This window comes from Nannobrachium achirus (assembly GCF_963921795.1).
Source record: "Nannobrachium achirus genome assembly, chromosome: 11".
NCBI lineage: Eukaryota > Metazoa > Chordata > Actinopteri > Myctophiformes > Myctophidae > Nannobrachium > Nannobrachium achirus.
This window is the reverse complement of record NC_137820.1, coordinates 10,822,134-10,841,812: the sequence shown is the minus strand read 5'-3', so window position 1 is coordinate 10,841,812 and position 19,679 is coordinate 10,822,134. Positions and strand designations below refer to the sequence as shown.

General features: G+C 43.5%; 1 protein-coding gene across 1 annotated transcript; it reads left to right on the top strand.

Moving 5' to 3' along the window:
* The first annotated feature begins 442 nt into the window (after window positions 1-442).
* Window positions 443-18,933, top strand: rspry1 (ring finger and SPRY domain containing 1). Its single transcript, XM_080736073.1, has 15 exons — window positions 443-752; window positions 1,320-1,963; window positions 2,832-2,884; window positions 3,733-3,845; window positions 7,204-7,330; window positions 7,874-7,932; window positions 8,350-8,416; window positions 9,720-9,851; window positions 9,938-10,053; window positions 10,708-10,851; window positions 11,459-11,570; window positions 12,378-12,480; window positions 13,241-13,393; window positions 14,252-14,356; window positions 16,723-18,933. The coding sequence occupies exons 2-15, from the start codon at window positions 1,560-1,562 to the stop codon at window positions 16,817-16,819; spliced, it is 1,785 nt and encodes a 594-aa protein (XP_080592199.1). The 5' UTR covers window positions 443-752; window positions 1,320-1,559; the 3' UTR covers window positions 16,820-18,933.
* Window positions 18,934-19,679: the final 746 nt, after the last annotated feature.

Below are 19,679 nucleotides of genomic sequence, written 5' to 3'. Positions count from 1 at the left end.
TGAGAACCCCTGTCCTAAAGAGCCACGTAGAAGGCTCTGGAGCCTGGAGGAGATGAGAAGATAAGGTTCATCATGTCTTGTCATGACGTGTCTGTCTAAACTTTTTGTCTGCGTTTGGGGTTTTGGTAAAAAAAAAAAAAAAAGGCTCCCCCCTCCTCCTCCTCCTCCCCTCCTCCTCCAGTGGCGTCAGTTCAGAAAAAGCTAAGGTATGGCAACATGACTGATGTCTTGCACGCGCGCCCAGGCACGATGAAAAGTACATTTTATTATTTCGCCCTGTAGGCCAAGGTATGGCGGGCAGCTGCCATAGCTTGCCATACCCAATTGACGCCTCTGGTACAGTCCTGTCCTAACAGCACGTCGTCAGCCTCGCCTCCGCATCGACAGCTGATGACGCTACGGAACTTAGCTAGCTCTTTAGTGGTGTGTGTGTTTAAGCACACATTATAACATGTTTACAGGGCGTTAGCCACTATTACATGGAACTATTACAACAATTAACAGCGACGACACATTCATGAGAATACGCGATTTAGCCTCGGGATTAACGCTGTCACATCACATCGCGGTTGATTGGAATAGAACGCACAGACAGAACAACATTGCTACAAACGTTAGCTTAATGGGTTCGGTTGCTAACCGTTGACTAGAATGAGTTTGTCCACAGAGAACTGCTAGCCTGTTTGCTATACCGACACTGATATATCTACATGTCACTGGACACTCGTACTGTTCAACTGATTCTTTGCAAGGTAAAGAACATACATATGGGATATTATATACAAGGAAATGTGTTGCTATGTTGGTTGACAGTCCGTGGGTGGTACAAATTATTGCTGTGAAATACTGAGGCAGCAGGTATTGGGAAATGCTATGTTGCTCAAGTGAAACCTGGGTAGGCATTTAGGCAACGTTAGCGAGCTAATTCGTCGAGACAGGCAGTACTGGTCACCAGTGACTGACTGACTGACTGGTGGTGGTGAGTGTCAACACATAATGCTGAAATGTATGCTAGCTACACAAAGGTTAATACAAAACCCTTCACTTATTCTTGAAGGCAGAATTAAAGATCAGAATTGACACATTTTGTCAACTGAAATGCCAACAACTGTGGTTTTGCTTGTTGCAGCTCAATTATATTATTGACAGGCTTGACAGCAGTTTTTTACCTATTACAACGTGTTGATAAAATAATGTCAATATTATTGTACTAGATTGGTTGACATTGGCTTAGCTTTATAACAGGAGTGACTGTTGAGCTGTAACTCTTGTTTTAGTGGTGTCTCTTAATGGCCCTGTGTTTGTGTTATACCCCTCAGGTGTGTAAGCTGAAAGAGAAAGCTGGATAATGTATCCGCACCGTTTATGTTGCTCGACGCCTTTTTGATTTCACCATCTGAGCCTTTCCACTCCATTTAACCAGACGGATAGTTTTGCAGCCCCCCCCCAACAATCCCACACATGTCTGCTCGCCGTGCTCGGCATCAACATGATAAGTGACAGTGACCTCACTCTGCCCGTAAGGATGAGACCCTCCCAAGACAAGTGCTACAAATGATATGATAGTGGCCGCCTGGATCACATTCTGTGCCTGCAGGAGCCTCGCACAGGTTCTGCTTTTCCTTTCCTCCTCGAAGCCCCCTCCTCCATTCTGGGAGACCCTTATCAGCGTGGTCTCCAGCACCGTAACCATGGGCAATAGCTGTGTGTGCCGGGAGGACAGTGACCTGGAGGACCACCACCACGGGTCCACGAGAGCGACCCGAGGCCAGGCCAGGCGGGTGGATCATGGTGGCACAGGTGTTGGTGTCGATACTGTCGCAGAGGCTCGAAGTAGTCGACCCAGGGACCCGGTTAGGCCACCACGCAGAGGGCGTGGGCCCCATGAGCCGAGACGGAAGAAACAGAACGTAGATGGTCTGGTGCTGGACACACTCGCTGTCATCAGGACGCTAGTGGATAAGTGAGTGTAATATAAAAGATAAGCGTTTTGATATTGATAATGGACTGAGAATGAGGTGTTTCGCTCATAGCACATCTTATTTTATGAACTTATAATAACAAACTTATAATTAAATAACATAATGTGAATGCAATGTGCAATCATTAAGGGCAGATCTTGGACAACTACTGTATATTTAAACAACACGTTATAAAACTAATTGTTAAACTAACTAACTAAAAAAATATGTTAAAGTGTATTATTGGATTTATTCTTCCCTGAAACCATTGATGGCTTTGATGACATCACCTCCGTGCTTTGACTGCTGTCATGTGTATTTTAAAACTATGTTGATACTAGTTTAGAGAACTGGTTAGTTTTCATGCCCCTCTTCTTCCTACAGTAGGGCTGTGACGTAGTCTACTGTATTTGGTAGGTTGAGGATCAAAACGGCTAAATAAGGCTCTTGACTGTACAGCAACATCACCACGAACAATAACTGAACAAATCCCTCACAATTATAGTCTGTTCTTACTCTACTCATTACACAGCTGTCTAAAGACACAAATAGGCATGCGCCGTGCCACACACACACACACACACACACACACACACACACACACACACATACATGCACACTTAAATTAAGTATTTATATCAAGTTTATTATGGTGGTGGTCACAGGGACAGAGTAAACAATTTCCTTTGCTACTTACATAAAAGAATACATAATGAAAAGTGATAAAAAAACATATGTAACACCGTACTAATACACATATCAAGATGCGGTTGAGGTTGAGTTCATTTAACTCTGGACCTGTAAGGTTTGATTTGGTTACATTACAATAATACATGAAATACATTAAATTGTTTCTGGCTTGTTTTTCAGTGACCAAGAGCCTCCTTACTCCATGATTACATTGCATGAGATGGCAGAGACAGGTGAGACACACAAAAATAAATAAAAGTTGTCATTGATAAGGTGTTAGGAGTAGCTTAATGTGAAATCTTTTAAAAACATTTTTAAATAGTTTGTTACTTTGTTTATAGGGGTTGGACCCCAAGCACGAGTCAATTGAAATAAAAGGCTGAGTTCTAGCTGGTTTCAGCAATACATACAATTTCTGCACAGATGCTGAACTTGGTGCACCCACTTTCAATATCTGTGCAGGAATTTAATTGGCTACTGTATCACATGAAGCTGAACAGAAGTTATCGCTTTTGACAGAAGGGTTTAGGTAACAAACATAACTCCCTTAACACTGTATTTCAGCTTGATCCTTCAGTAAAGCAACTTGAAATTGTCTTAAAATGATGACATTTTCATACAAAAAAAAAAAAAACCTTTCCCTTTCAGAAATTTAAATAAATACTTAAAATAGCAAATCTACAAGCTGTCGTTATGTGACATAATCTGAGCATATTCATTGGTTATTTTCATATATTTTTTAATGGGGCTCTAGGTTAATTCATAATGTATTTTGTAAGTTTAGTTATTGGGGATACAGCCAAAATCACTGTCCATACCTGTTTCTTCGTGCTTTTAAACAGTATTTTGAACTTTCAGTGTCGTGTCCATACCTGTTTCTTCATGCATTTAGACTATACTGTATCTACTGTATTTTTAACTTTCAGTATCTTTTAGTGCTACTTTCTCTTTCATACAAGTCAAGTGCATTGTTGCAGATTTTATCTTGATGCCTTGTGATCATCTGCTTTCTCTCTTCGTGTCTGTAATCATTTTCACTCTCCTCTCTTCTTGCTCTTTCTGTTCTTCTTTGCTCCCTTAGATGATGGTTGGTTGGAGGTGGTCCAATCTCTGGTCCGAGTGATTCCACTGGACGATCCTCTGGGCCCTGCTGTGATCACCCTTCTACTGGATGAGTGTCCCCTGCCCACCAAGGTCAGTAACACGTGTGTGTACTTAAAGATGTCCCGAAGAATTAACATTATGAGACAGTAGGTCACGTGGTCTTTCTACAAACAGTCTGAAAAGGGGACGGGACTGTATCACAGAGTCAGAGCCTCGCTCCGCACAGAGTGACTAGTTAGTAGTGAATGTACCCACGGGTTTCCAACGCCCCATAATGCATTGCGCAGACGCTGTACCGAGCTTCCGGCGCCGCAGCCGAGTGTGATTTACAAGCTCACAACGGGCTGCATCTGCGACGCGACGTGAGCTTGTATGTCTGCTGTTAAACCGGAAGTGTGGTCCAAATAATCTCCAGTAAACTCCCGCGGAAACAGGTGGATACTTTGTCCGTCGTACGGTGCTGCGCACATAGAAAATAGCCGATTTACAAGCTCACAACATGTCGCGTCCGCGACACGTGAGCTTGAAGTACAGTTATTTTCTGTTACCACACACACACACACACACACACACACAAACACGACACACACACACACACACACACACACACACACACACACAGTGTATGAGCCGGGGCTGAACAGTCAACATCCACCGCAGGATCGCTCCTGTGCTTCTAGTGGAAGAGACGGCAGGACATGGCCGCTAAAAGTGTTCCAGAGCATGGGAGCAGAAAGCGAGACCCTGGATACTAATCTTTGACGGCTTGTTTGTTGAAAACGTGTAAATCTTTAGCGGTAAATATGCGCAATCTTTATCATTTTTACAGCTGCAACTGCTAGTCTAAAATTTTGTTATCACAATTCGCATTCTCAACGATCAGCTCTCTGGCGTACATTCAAAATGAAATGCTCGGGCGACAGACACTAAAATACACTTACGGTAGAGGCGCTGGGTGAAGTCATCAACAATATTTGCCAAACATCTTTTTTTTGCTTGTCATAACATCTTATAACATAACACTTATGCTGCCATAGTTTTGCTTTCCGTGTGTAAGCTATGGTCCATAGAAAACAGAACATTTGGCCAAGCGATATGGGAAAAGAAGCAGAGATCATTAACCATGTTTCTGCAGCCAGGATGAATACAATACAATGGGCACCAGAAGTCGCCGTATGTAGTATTCTGTGAGGCACCATGGGAAATTGAACTTTTTCTCTCACTCCCGGCCGCCGCAGCGCGGGGGCTATCTGTTACCATGGTAACCAGTTCACGTCCCTGAACATGATAACGGGGCCGCGGCACTCCACGGGGGTAATCGTTATCGCGTGTGTGGACATGTTAGGGATCCCATGTGTTAACCTTGCCTCATTGAAACTTGAACCAAGGTAGAGCTGTGTAAACTAAATTCAGGGATCCACAGGAGTGGCACACCAAAATGAAAATGCAAGACAGGCTCAGTGTTCCATTTTATTCTGAAAGCGTTCAGAATAAAATGGAACACTGCATTTGAGCCTGTCTTGCATTTTCATTTTGGTTGTGCTGCTTTTTCCATTCCTGTGGATCCTTGAATTTAGTTGTACCTTGAGCTGAGCACCCACTGCCCAAATCAGTGGCAGCAATCAGAGGAAGCGCAGCTGTTCTCTTCTCCAGAGCTGTGTAAACTATGAGTCAAACATAGTCTGACCAAGGTCCACAATTACTATTTATTATTATTACTGTTACTGTCTACATTTAAAAACCATACGCAGCTCAAACCATAGAAATTAACCACTTAAGCCTAAAGGCCCATTCCCACTGGGCCAGATAACAGATAAAAAAATCTCTTTCTCCAGATATTTTTCCATTCAAAGTGGATGGTAGATACAGATACAACAAATATTTACCACAGATAAAAGTATCTGTGGCAAATATCTGTGATAGATATTTTTTTTATGTATCTACCATCCACTTTGAATGGAAAAATATCTGGAGAAAGAGATTTTTTTATATGTTATCTGGCCCAGTGGGAATGGGCCTTAATACCATATATAGTTTGTCATACGATGAATAATAAAAATAGCCGATCGACTGTATAAGCTCCCAACATGTTGCGGCGTGTTTTGAGCTTGTAGACAGCACATTTCCTCTGTTCTTGACATTTTTAGAATTTTTGGAAAAACGTTGAAAATAGGGACACCAGGGTTAATGTGGTTAAGAGATCAATTCAGTATGACATAAATGCCTCCGCCACTCTTCAGTTTTTGTATGCACTCACTGGTCCAACCCAGCGATGCCTGGAAAGCGGACTTTAAACCGATGATGATGATGACTCATCTTGTCAGGAGGGTATATTTTCATAATGTATTCTTGTTTGAACAGTGGACAGAAAGTTAAACACATTGCATCCATTAAGCTCAACTGAAAATTGTAACTAGTAAAATCAGTCTCTCTTCCCTTCTATCCCTGGGGTCTTTCAGTTTTTCAGAAGATATGTGTGGATGTTTACATGATCATGTGTGTACTAACATATGCCTTGACTTGTTGCCATAGCGTCCCTTTGTCTATCTTGGCAGCCAGTTTGCATCCTCTCCAATACCTTTTGATTTAATGGAAAATGACAATGTCTGAAATGACTCAGCCTCCCATCTGTCCAGCATATTCTACAGAAGCTGTGTTATTAGTGTGGGTGGATGTTTTTAGTTGATTGTACATGCAACTATGTGTTGATGCATTCCAGAACAGTGAGCTTTGAAGGCTGAAGCTGTTATGACACGCAAAAAGGTAAATCAGGCTATCTGTTTGGCTAATATTGTTGATGACGTCACGCCGCGCCCCTACTGTAGCCTACTGTCTGTCGCCCGGAGAGAGCTGACTGCATTGAGAATGTGAATTGTGATAACAAAAATTTAAACTAGCATTTAGAGGTGTAAACATGATAAAGATTCCACAACTTCATGGCATATTTACTGCTAAAAATGTACAAGTTTTCAACAAACTAGCCGTCAAAAATGAGTGTCCAGGCTCTCGCTTTTCTCCTCCCATCATGCTCTGGGCACGTTCAGCGGCTGTGTCCTGCTCTCTAGTCGGTCTAAGCAACCGGAACGTCCGTGGAGCTGTTGACTGTTACGCATGAGTGACTTCTCCGTGTGTGTGTGTGTGTGTGTGTGCGTGTGCGTGTGCGTGTGCATGAATCGTGACAGAAAATAGACGATTTACAAGCTCACAGCTTGTAGATCTTCTATTTTGTGCGCGGTCCCATAAGACGGACGAAGTAAACTACGCTGTCACTCACTCTTCTCAGAGCGTTTGTAGAAAGACCACGTGACCTACTGTAGCATAATGTTAAACTTCGGAGCGTGACATCACACCTTTAACTGTGTCTCGCTCTGTGTGATGATGTGAAGATTGTCAATGTCTTCTACTACATGCAATATAACCGTTTTTCCCCTTATCCCCTCCTCTCCAGGATGCTCTGCAGAAGCTCTCTGAGATGTTGAGTCTAAGTGCTGCTATAGCGCGCCAGGATGCTCTCATCCCAGCTAAACACAGAAACACCACTGCTGTCCTGGGCTGCCTGGCAGAGAAACTGGCTGGTATGTATAGACAGTTAGACACCATTATTTATACATTCCTAATGCAACACAACACTGCTACTTGTAAGGACATTCCATTGACTTCATTACTGGTTGAATCTCTTCTATAATCTGACTATTGACAATCGTCAAGATAACATGCCCACGTCTTGCAATGCTACCTGACAGCATTGTCATCAAGTTATTATTTACTTTATTGACCGGAGTTCACCATGGGTCTATACTTGGCCCTCTCCTTTTTCCCTCTACACAAATTCTCTTTGCTGAAAAATAGCCGATCTACAAGCTCACAATGTATCGTGTTGTGAGCTTCTAGATCTGATATATTTGCTGAATTTACACCAGTTATGAGATGCCCAGAATAGGGACGCTAGGGTTATGTGGTAACAAGTTAACAAATACTTAAGACCCCAAAAACAAGAGCTCCTTATAGGTTTTGAAATAGTTACAGATATTCATTGATTGCCACAGATATATCCACTACTGACAGATGTTATGCTCTTGGAACACTTCAAGATCAGCTTTTATTTTTGTCATTATTAGGTCCTGCCAGTATTGGGCTTTTGAGTCCTGGAACCCTGGAATACCTTCTAGAGAGCCTGGTGAGCAAACACAATTACACACACTGTTTACAGTGAAGCAGCTTTGATGTGAAGTGTCATATTACACACATATTGCTGTGTTGAATATTTAGTTGTCCGTCGCCTGCAATGGAAGCAATGTGAGGGTGTTTTTTTGCATGCACTTGAGTGTCATGAATCCTTTTGGAGGGCCCTTACTGTCCTTTTGTTTCTGAACCATAAAATTAGATTACAAAGCTTGTGTAAATGTCCCTTTCATGTTGTGCCAGAGTCCATCCTACATCCCTTAAAGCATAAATGTGTTGGTAAAATTGCTGAATAAGAATTGTGGGAAATATGTCACCAATTTCCTAATTATGATTATCTTAGCAATCTCTTTAGAATGTTACACTCATGTGTATGTATATGTATATACGTATCCTTTCTGTCTTGTTCCAGAGCTCAGAGTCACACCCTACGGTCATGCTGTTTGCTCTCATTGCCTTGGAGAAGTTTTCCCAGACAAGTACGTTCAATTGTTGTATCCCAGCATTTAGGAAACTATCAACCATTAGCAATTTAGACATTTATCAGACACTCTTATCCAGAGCGACTTAGAATAAGCAAGGTAATCTCATATATAGAATGCAGAGAGACGGTGTAGTGCAGGGGTCGGCAATTAGATTTGGCCTCGGGCCAATTTCTTTCTAAGGCATTAGATGGCGGGCCAGAACATATAATGAAAGCCCAATTTAAGAAATTCATAGTTAAACAATGTTACTGGAACTCCAAGACAGACTGCCTTACAATACATAGGCATCTGTGATAAAAAGATAAAAAGAATACAAGCGCATGCATACTGTAATATTAACAGGCTTTGATAACACAACATCTTGTCGATGTGTTGAAGCATTGGGTTTAAAACCAAAATATCGCCAGTCGCATTTGACCAGTTTTTTTCCTCCATTGATTGTGCGTTGTCATCTTGTCTTGTGAGGACTCAGTAGCTTGAGGTAGCACCCAATGCTACAACAACACCATCCTACCATATTGAAAATTCAACTTTGTTAAAAAGCAACAAGTCTGTGACAACAGCACCTGTGCTGCGTTTTCTTGTTTGGCTGATCGCTGTTCCGCCTGCTGCGGGCTGATCCATAAAGCCACACTAGCTGCAACGTGTCGTGTGCTGCTATGATAGGTCTGATGGGCTGTGCCTCCACCTGTGGATGATCCGTTGATTCTGAATCTGTTCACTCACTATTCAGTCAGTGCTCTGTGTCCCGCGACTAAGAACCGGATCCCATCGTTCATTTAAAAGAGCCGTTCAAAAGAGCCCATTCGTTCACTTAATTCTCAAAATAATCAGAGGGGCCAGAAATTATTTCGAGGGGGACAGTTTTGGCCCGCGGGCCGCCTATTGCCGACCCCAGGTGTAGTGCATCCAGAAACTAGGATCCCAAGTTAATTCAAGAACCTTGCATCAGTCAGACAATGAAATAATAACAATCTGTACATTGAAGCTATAGGATACCAGGTAAACAATGAACCTAGCGTCTGTTTAAATAACATGCTATCTAAATTTCCTTCTTAACGTTGTCAAGACGAGCATAAGTAACAAAAAAACATGACAGCAAGTGACCAAGATAATGCCTGCATTGTAGCCTAGCCATATCTTGGTCAATTGCTAGCATCAACCGAGGCAGAAGGTGGCAGGTAGGGGTAGAGAGAGAGTGAAGTGCTAGTGAGGTGGAGTATGATCAAAGGAAGATTTGATTGATTTATTCTCTGATGCATTCTTTTAATCTCTCATTAATCTCTGGTCCCCTCAGGTGAGAACAAGCTAACGGTGTCCGAGTCGTGCATCAGTGATCGACTTAATGTCCTGGAGACCTGGGCAGAGCAGTCCGACTACCTCAAGAGGCAGGTTGGATTCTGTTCCCAGTGGAGCCTCGACAATCTCTGTGAGTAGCTGCGGTCGTTCTCGCTCCACTACGTTGGCTTAATCCGTAAAAGGATGCACTGTATTGAAACGTTCTTCTCTGAACAGTCCTGAAGGAGGGACGTCAGTTCACGTACGAGAAGGTCAACCTCGGCAACATCAACGCCATGCTCAACAGCAACGATGTCAGCGAGTACCTGAAGATCTCCCCCACTGGACTAGAGGTGCGTGTGTGTGCTAGGGCATTCACCAAATATTTGAATATTCGAATATCAAAGTCACTATTCGACGTTGTTCACCGAAGTCGGATATTCGCTTATTTTTTATTTTTTTTATTGTTTTCTCTTTAAAATATATATAGTTTATAAAGCTTGGCTAGATAGGAAGTCATAAGAATGAATTGTCAATGACCCTGGTGGATGAAATGGTTAATGCTCTATACCAGGGGTTCTCAAACCTTTTTAGCCTGTGACCCCCAAAATAAACACTTTTGAACTGGGGTCCCCACCCTGACAAGCACTTGGAATTGTAGGTATTACATTTAATGTGACTCGGTTCCGCAGATAAATATTGTGAAAATAGCAGATCTACATGCTTGCGAGGCGTTGTGAGCATGTAGATCGGCTATTTTCACAATGTTCGCCTCTTGCTTACTTAATATTTGACAGTTTGTCCAGTCCTGTCGAATATTCGACTATTCGAATACTTTGAGGTTGAATAATTTGAATACAAAAAATCACTATTCGTGAATGCCCTAGTGTGTGCTCAAAAGAATAATAATCTAATGATAGTTTTACAAATCAACAATAAAATAAGATTTATAAACTGCCAGTTAGTTCCTTGCTTACTCTCTCTCTGTCTTTCGGCTCCTTCCTTAGGCACGATGTGATGCCTCGTCGTTTGAGAGCGTGCGCTGTACGTTCTGCGTTGACTCTGGGGTTTGGTACTATGAGGTGACGGTCGTTACATCAGGAGTGATGCAGATCGGATGGGCCACCAAGGACAGCAAGTTCCTCAATCATGTACTCATCTCTAATCCTTTTTACCGTTGACCCTTTTCCTGTTTCTTTTTGAGCGGTGGTAAACCGCTCCATAGAGTGGCTATGCGTGTGTCTGTAGCCACTTTTCCTCAGCGTTTTGCCATAGCAATGTGTTTTCCTCAGCGTTTTGCCATAGCAATGTGTTTTCCTCAGCGTTTTGCCATAGCAATGTGTGTGTGTGTGTAGCCATATTACATCACCAATTACATCCTAGACCTATATCCTAGTCTTTTTCCTCAGCGTTATGCCATAGCAATGTGTGTGTGTGTAGCCTGTATTACATCACCAATTACCAATTGAAGACGTTATGCAAGTACGACCACCGCTCACTTCACATTGGGTGTGATTTTTTTTTTACCTCCTCCAGTACTGTGTTTGTTTCTCCACACTGAATTTTATTCTTACACAATCTAATATACCCCCCCTCTGTGTGTGTGTGTGTGTGTGTGTGTGTGTGTGTGTGTGTGTGTGTGTGTGTGTGTGTGTGTGTGTGTGTGTGTGTGTGTGTGTGTGTGTGTGTGTGTCTGTGTGTGTGTGTGTGTGTGTGTGTGTGTGTGTGTGTGTGTGTTTGTGCGCGTGTGTGTTGCAGGAGGGCTATGGGATAGGAGATGATGAGTATTCGTGCGCGTATGATGGCTGCAGGCAGCTCATCTGGTACAATGCTCGCAGTAAACCACACTCTCACCCCTGCTGGAAGGAAGGTATGTATGTTTTCTTTTTTCATATATTAATAGATTATTCAGACCTTGTTAGTCCATTGATTTAGCTACAAATGGGCCTCACTGCCAGGCCTAAAGCCTGATTTATTCTTTATGTATATATATATATATATATACAACATGGGCGCGTGCAGTATAATCCGCCTGGGTGACAGCAGACTGCTGGGCGAGCGCTGGTGCTTTGGCATGGGATCAACTTTGACCCAAGCATCAAGCATCTATGATGTCTGACATCATAGATGCTTGATGTCTTAGACCACACGAGACTGACGCAACATGGGCATTCCCAGATATGGGATTAATATTGATGACATCAGGGATCTCCATATATGGGCATAAAAGGGATTAGTGTGGTTGCCCTAACAGAGCATCATCTGGGGATGCCCTTATATGGACCTTTTCGGGCCGGGTAGGTCGTAAAATGTATGCTAATTAGTAAGGCCAGACGGGGCCTCGCGCCGGCCCAGTTGGGGCCAGGCCTTAATTTTCGGGCCAGTTGAGAACGCTGAGCTGGTCAAAACATCATTGTGATGTCAGAACAGGTCAGTACAATTGAATTCTGTCTTGGCCATTCATTTGCAACATCATTGTGATGTCAGAAGAGCTTGAGGTGTGACAGACAGATAGACAGACACGAGCTGGACGTTTTCATACTAACTAGCGACCTACAGTCGCAATAATATACAGTACATGTCGTATTACAACAGATTGTGAGCTTGTAGATCAGCAATTTGACACAATGCGTGTCCAAGTATAAATCAGGCTTTCTGTGCAATGTGTCCTGTTTAGGAGATGCCATAGGGTTTTTGCTGGACCTCAGCAAGAAACAGATGATCTTCTATCTCAATGGACACCAGCTGCCGCCAGAGAAACAGGTCTTCTCCTCAGCCACGTAAGTTTACACACACACACACACACACACACACACACACACACACACACACACACACACACACACACACACACACACACACACACACACACTACCTTCTATTTGGCCATTAGACGTACACACATATACTCTCGATTCGAACAAATACTAATCTGTCTCTCATCTGTTACTCATAAGTAGGGATGGGTATCGCTCACCTTTGAATCGATACGATACCTTTTTCGATACCTGGGAATCGATACGATACCCTTTTCGATACCATTTTCGATACTTTTTATTTAAGTTTAACTGAGCAGAGGTGATGATGATGATCACACAGTGTGGCGGAGCGGTATAGATGTTGGATAATCATCATAATAATAAACATTATAGGCTATTGTCGGCTATTTTCCACAGTAACGAGTGTAGCCTACTAAAGCAGTCATTAAACTCTCAGTAGCCCAACTGTTACAGATGCGACCGGCCAGGGGTGCGTTCCAGAGTATCGAAAGGAGGTATCGTTCGTTTTTACATGAACCGATACCCGATAGTATCGACGTCATGCAATCGATACCATTAAAAGTATCGCAGACAATACCCATCCCTACTCATAAGCCCCTCTTGCTGTTTAGTTCATCCATTTTATTTTCCATAGATATAGTAGCTATATGTAACATATTTCTCCCTACATCCCACCTCTTCTCCTTTATATTCTTCTTTAACCTCCCTACATTCTTATCTTCTACTCCCCCTTCTAATTGTTTCACCTCTCTTTTTCCAGGTCTGGTTTCTTTGCGGCAGCCAGCTTCATGTCATACCAGCAGTGTGAGTTTAACTTCGGGGCCAAGCCTTTCCGCCACCCACCCTCCATCAAGTTCAGCACCTTTAACGACTTTGCCTCTCTGCTGCCCAACGAAAAGATCATTCTGCCCAGGTATAAATCATACTAAAAACCACTATTGAGCAGCTCCTACCTAATTTACTTACTTGCCACTAGCAAAAGAAACCGATTGTACATTTTTGTGGCAAGCCAAATTTTAATTTGTTACTCAGCTTTAATCTACCAAAGGCCTTCGGTAAATGATTGATTGGGTTGTAAATGATTACAGTGCACACAGTGCCAGTTTGTTCCCTGGGGCTCTGTCACAAAGAATGTCTCCTTTTATTGAAGTCAGCATTTACTACTAAGCTTTTGGTGTAGCTTTAGGTTAGGGCCAGGTAAAACAACAGGAAACTATAGTGTCCAGTATAGATTAATACCTCAACAAAATGCCAACCTCACCTCATGAACTTACTTCATTAGATTTGGATAAATCATGGTTAGTGGTTTGAAAGATTGCAGGCCAATTGCCAAATCACTTGTTGGATGTGTGCTGTTATTGCGACCGTAGGTCGCAGTTTACTATCAGAACCGTCACATCTTGACCGTATCTGTTTGTCTGTATGGGTAAAAGCCCATTCCCACTTTTATCTGTTATCTGGCCCAGTGGGAATGGGCCTTAACGATTGTCTTTTTTGTTGATTGACTCTCACGCTCTGACATCACTGTGATGTCGGGGGAACCAAATCCCTTTATGCTCATATATGGAGATCCCTGTGATGCCAGGTGAACCAAATCCCTTTTATGCCCATATATGGAGATCCCTGATGTCAACCATATCTGTGAATATCTATGGGTAACTGGTCCGATATACATCACTGGCCAGATGGCCAAGACCTCGGTCGCTTTTCGCCCTTAGGCGTCTTACTGGTTTCCCTAACTGTTGCTTTTGTCCACGTGTTCATCCTCCAGACACCGGCGCCTGGCCTTGTTGAAGCAGGTGAGCATCCGCGACAACTGCTGCACATTGTGTTGTGACATCATGGCTGACACCGAACTGCGACCCTGTGGACACGGGTATGTACATTATGTGTGTGGAACAAATCCATCAGGTGGTGAAGATCAGTGGTTCTCAACCTTTTCAGGCCGTGACCCCCAGAATAGTCATATTTTAACTGGGGACCCCCCCACCCTGACGAGCACTTAGAGTTGAGGCATTACATTTTGCATAACAGAATGTAGATCGTCTATTTTCACAATTTCTGCCTCTAATATTTGACAATTTGGCCAGTTAATTTGTCATTTTAGTCCTTAAATTGTCACTTTAGAAAAATGCATTTACCCTCTATACACTTAAACTTTATTTCGGTTTGTTTACTGTTGAGTGAGAAAACAATGTTGCACATTAAGTTAATCATCTGGGGACCCCCCCCCCCCCCCCCCCCCCCCCCCAATTATTTCCACTGGTGTAGAACAGTAAAAATATGTTGTTGAAATGCATGATATTTTTGTTCAAAGAAGAAAGATCTTTGTATTAGTAAAGTTGATCCACTAACATGGATCCCCAATCTCCACTCTATCTATACCCATTAATTCAATGCATTGGATTAAAGGAGAATTCCCGACTACCGTTTTCTTACGGTTATCTGTTGAATATCCCAGAACGAGTGGTTACAGGTTTTAATATAATATGAATAGTAATCTCTTGCCAAGTCCACCGCAGCTCCAGTCATGAGCAGGGGGGTTTATCAGTAAATCGTGTATTTGTGTAGCTTTTTTTTTTTGTAGACACCTCTTGCTCAATACTGGCTAAATACTGTCCACGGTGTTCGTACTTCCTAAAGTCTTGCAAAACGAGATTTCACCCGTGATGTCATCCAAAGTCCCCTTTGAGCCACCATAGTCCACTACGGCGGCTCGTTTGGGACACAAACACTGTGGACAGTATTAAGTCATTATGAACAACACATATCTACCTAACCCTTTCGAGCAATACAAATAAGCGATTTACCGATAACCCCCACCGCTCGCGGTAGGTGACATGCTGTCACGTTCCTCATCCTCTATTTTCTTCATTCAACAAATGTCCCATGGATTAAATCTTGAGTTTTATTTATGTCGTCTGGATCTGTTGGTGTAAGGTGGCCATAAGACTCTTGTCAGAGCTGTCTAAATCATCATCATCTCTCCTTCCGCTATATAGCTCCGAGATGAGGTTCCTTGGCGAGAGCTACCCAAATCGAAAATCTCCAGTGAATGTTTGATACATGATTCTTACTTTTTTTTTAAGAAAGCCTAACTGACGGGTTGAAACAAGCGTTTAAATTGCTTATTTAGTCAGCCTGTGGCCAGTCAACCCCTGTCCGCATGAGCTTTACTGCTTCCGACTAATTAAGCGATTTAAACGCTTGTTTCAACCTGTAAGTTAGATTTTCTTGTGCGCTAAAATTTAGAACATTTGAGAGCAGGGGTGGCGAACATTCACCAGAGATTTCCAATTTGGGCAGCTATCGCCAAAGGGCAAAATTTCGATATTTCGATGGCCCGTTGTTTCGAGGTAGCATTAAAAAGGATAGAAGTCTGCATAAGAGCTGATGCTCCACAGTGTGGCTTTGGGTTCACCTGCGTCGGCAGGTTAGCGTCCAGCCGCGTCGGCAGGTTAGCGTCCACCCGCGTTGGCAGGTTAGCGTCCACCCGCGTTGGCAGGTTAGCGTCCACCTGCGTTGGCAGGTTAGCGTCCACCCGCGTTGGCAGGTCAGCGTCCACCCGCGTTGGCAGGTTAGAGTTCACCCGTGTTGGCAGGTTAGCGTCCACCCGCGTCGGCAGGTTAGCGTCCACCCGCGTCGGCAGGTTAGAGTTCACCCGTGTTGGCAGGTTAGCGTCCACCCGCGTCGGCAGGTTAGCGTCCACCCGCGTCGGCAGGTTAGCGTCCACCCGCGTTGGCAGGTTAGCGTCCACCCGCGTTGGCAGGTTAGAGTTCACCCGTGTTGGCAGGTTAGCGTCCACCTGCGTTGGCAGGTTAGCGTCCACCCGCGTTGGCAGGTCAGCGTCCACCCGCGTTGGCAGGTTAGCGTCCACCCGCGTTGGCAGGTTAGCGTCCACCCGCGTTGGCAGGTTAGCGTCCACCCGCGTCGGCAGGTTAGAGTTCACCCGTGTCGGCACGTTAGCGTTCACCCGCGTCGGCAGGTTAGCCTCGGACTACTGGGACCTCGAAACAACGGAACCGAAACATTGATACGCGCCCTCGCCGAAGAATCTCATCTCGGAGCTATGTAGCAGAGGGAGAGGTTCCGATTGGAGCTAGTCCAGCCCAATCATATGACCTACCCCCTATCTGTCAGTATCACCTATGACCCATGACTTATAACCTTATCCGTAACAGTATTACAATGTTCTGTACTTTGCGCATGTGTAACTGAAGTGTTTTTATTCTCTCTCTGCAGTGGTATATGTATGGAGTGTGCCTTACAATTAGAGACATGCCCATTGTGTCGCCAGGACATCCAGACCCGCGTCAGACTCATTGCACACGTCTCCTGACACACTCCCTACTTCCCCTCCAGTCAGGACACGGATACGTTCCTTCCAGAGTCTCTTCTCTCTTCCAATACCCTCTCGCCCGCCCATACCGTAATCAAACCGACCAATAGGACTGTGAGGGTGTTGCCATGACAAATTGTGATGACTTATAATGGAACCCTGGGTCTGGCTAGAAGAGAGAGAGAGAGGGATGGACAGAGGAGATGGATAGGAAGAGAGGAATTTCCTTTCCGATAAAAAAATGAAGACGAAAAGAAGAGGGAGAGGAGGGGAGTAAAGCCATGGTTGGATTGTGGAATCCTTTCCTCGTTTTCCTTTATCTTCTGTTTGTTGTACCCTTCTCACAACACATCGACGAGAGAGAAGCAGAGTGGAGGTAACATCAGCCCACTTCTCGCAGTGTGTAATTCAGACAAAGACAGCAAGACAAGTAGGAAGAGGAGCCCAGACGATACAGAACCAAGTCGTCTTCAACTCCTGTGTTGCGCTATCTGACATCATGGGAGAGAGGAGGAAGCCAGTGGTCACTCAAACTCACATTGTAATTCAGCTTGGACCCATCGCCATAACTTAACACATCTGCAAAGGCACAGTCTGATGGTTGGATAGGCATAAGCACAGGCTACAAGAAGAACCTTTGAATACAGCAGTGTTCAGTCTAAGAAACATATATTTTCTCTTTACAATTAGTGGTGAAGATAATGCCATTGGTGATGCCCTCTGCAAGGCATTGTCATTTTATTTGCTTCCAAGAATGGACATTGGTACAATATTCTGTGTACCAACACCTGTGATTGTTTTGTCAGTTCCAGTGTCTCACTCAAAGATAGCTTCTCTATTAGGGCTGGGTATTGGACATTTACACATTTGGAATAAGATGACAGTCTTTGGTATATACTGGGTTTAAGTGGCTAATGGGCATTTATATTGAAGAAATCAATTGAACATTGTCTGATTCTATATACAAGTTGATTGCATTTGCAAATTGGTCAATAGAAAGTATAATTTCAAAACCGGTATATCCAGTATTGGCAACAATTTCCAGTGATACCTATAGCCCTAACTCCTGGTGCTTCTTTTTTGTTCAGATGTGCTTTAACAACTTCTTTTTAAAATCACTATTTAACTATAAGAAGAGACTGACAGGCAGGGGGATAAAAATATATAAAGATGTTCTCGGTACGGTGAAGCATATTGTTGTTACCATGTTCAAATTGTGTGTAACTGGATGTTTGGAAAAAGCCTCTAAGGAGAAACGTATTATTGGTATTGGAATTTCACCCTGTTTTTCAATATTTCTTTAGGATGGCTTAATTTAGGTAAAATCTACCCGATTGTCTCCACCATGAGACACAATGGCAACTTCCAGATTGACTACAAGTGCAACCTTAGTAACCTGTGCTGTGTCTTTCTGATCGTTTTTTTTGGCAGTACTACTGACATACAGTCAGTATTGGGTTAGGCTAATGTACCTGTCCATTGTATGATACACTAAGGTCAACACAGACATAGAAACCCTTCTTTTGGATGTGTGGTGAATGTTTGCCATGGACATTCAACTCAGTCAGTGAGTAAGAAAGACAGTTGAAGAAACCCACGTTGAGGTAAAAACGACCTAATCTACTGTGTAACAAGACTTGAAGCTTAAATGAACCAATGATGGAAAACGACATGTGACTAAACATGTCAACATGGGGCCTCGGTATGCTGAATATGTCATGTAGCATGTTGCTACAATATATGGTGTGGTTGGTATACTCTTATGATTGTGTATGTACTGAACACGTTTTTTGGTGAAGCTTGTCAATCAGAAAGGCAGTGTAATGTCCAGGTTTGTGATACAGGGTGGAACTGAGGCAGAGCAACCGCTCTGGTGATCTGAGCGGATCAAAGCAAGCAGGTGTGTCCGGGTGAGAGGAGAATAGACATTGTTACTAATCTCTGGCACCTTGTTTGTAAAACATTTTTACACAGGTCAGGGTTCCCGATTAGTTTTCCCCAAGGGCCGAATTATGTCTAGGGTACCAAGCCGAGGGCCACAGCATTGCATGGGGCGAGGGTGGCGTTCCTGCTACTCCGTTAGTTTTGCATTTATCATTTTAAAAATTATTTAAACTAGTGAAAACAGCCGATCTACAAGCACACAACGCCTCGCGGTGCGAGGCGTTGTGTGCTTGTAGATCTGCTGTTTTCACTACTTTTGTGCGAGCCTTGTATGATTTGGGAAAGAGCGTACAAATTTGGAGATACAAAGTTTCCACCCAACAACGACGATATACTAGTGTTGTTGCTGCTCTTATACCACCATTATTACCCTGCTTTAGGTCATGTAATTGCTCTATTTGAAAAGACTTGACCACCACACCACCTTTCTGCTGTGTCGCTTGTATATGCCTGGGGGTCCAGCCAACTTTGCTTTTGGCTGGACCCCCCTCCCCTGACGCAGTGGGTACAATGGTGGTCACTCCTCTCCATAGACTTTGCATTGAACCCCAGCACATTCTCAGAACATGGCAGCGAAGCAACTCTGTTGGTGTGATACTGAATTGCAGTAGACCTATAGTCTCGACACCACAGAAAAAGACTACTGTACGGAAGTAGCAAATGTTATTAATTAGCCAAGATTGAGACATGCTGCCAGATATCTCTTCTCCCTGGCTATGAGCTCCCCAGCTGGGTACAGCTGCTTGTTTTGGGTCTGCCCTGACCACCGGAGCTGTCGCCAGAGCACAACTCGCTTATTTACAAGGCATTCATAACCTCAGACACACATTATGCGAATGTTTGCATTGTAAACATTCCGATATAGTTTTTCGTTCATGTCTTAAGCAGCAATTACGCACATCTCTACTCTCTTCCT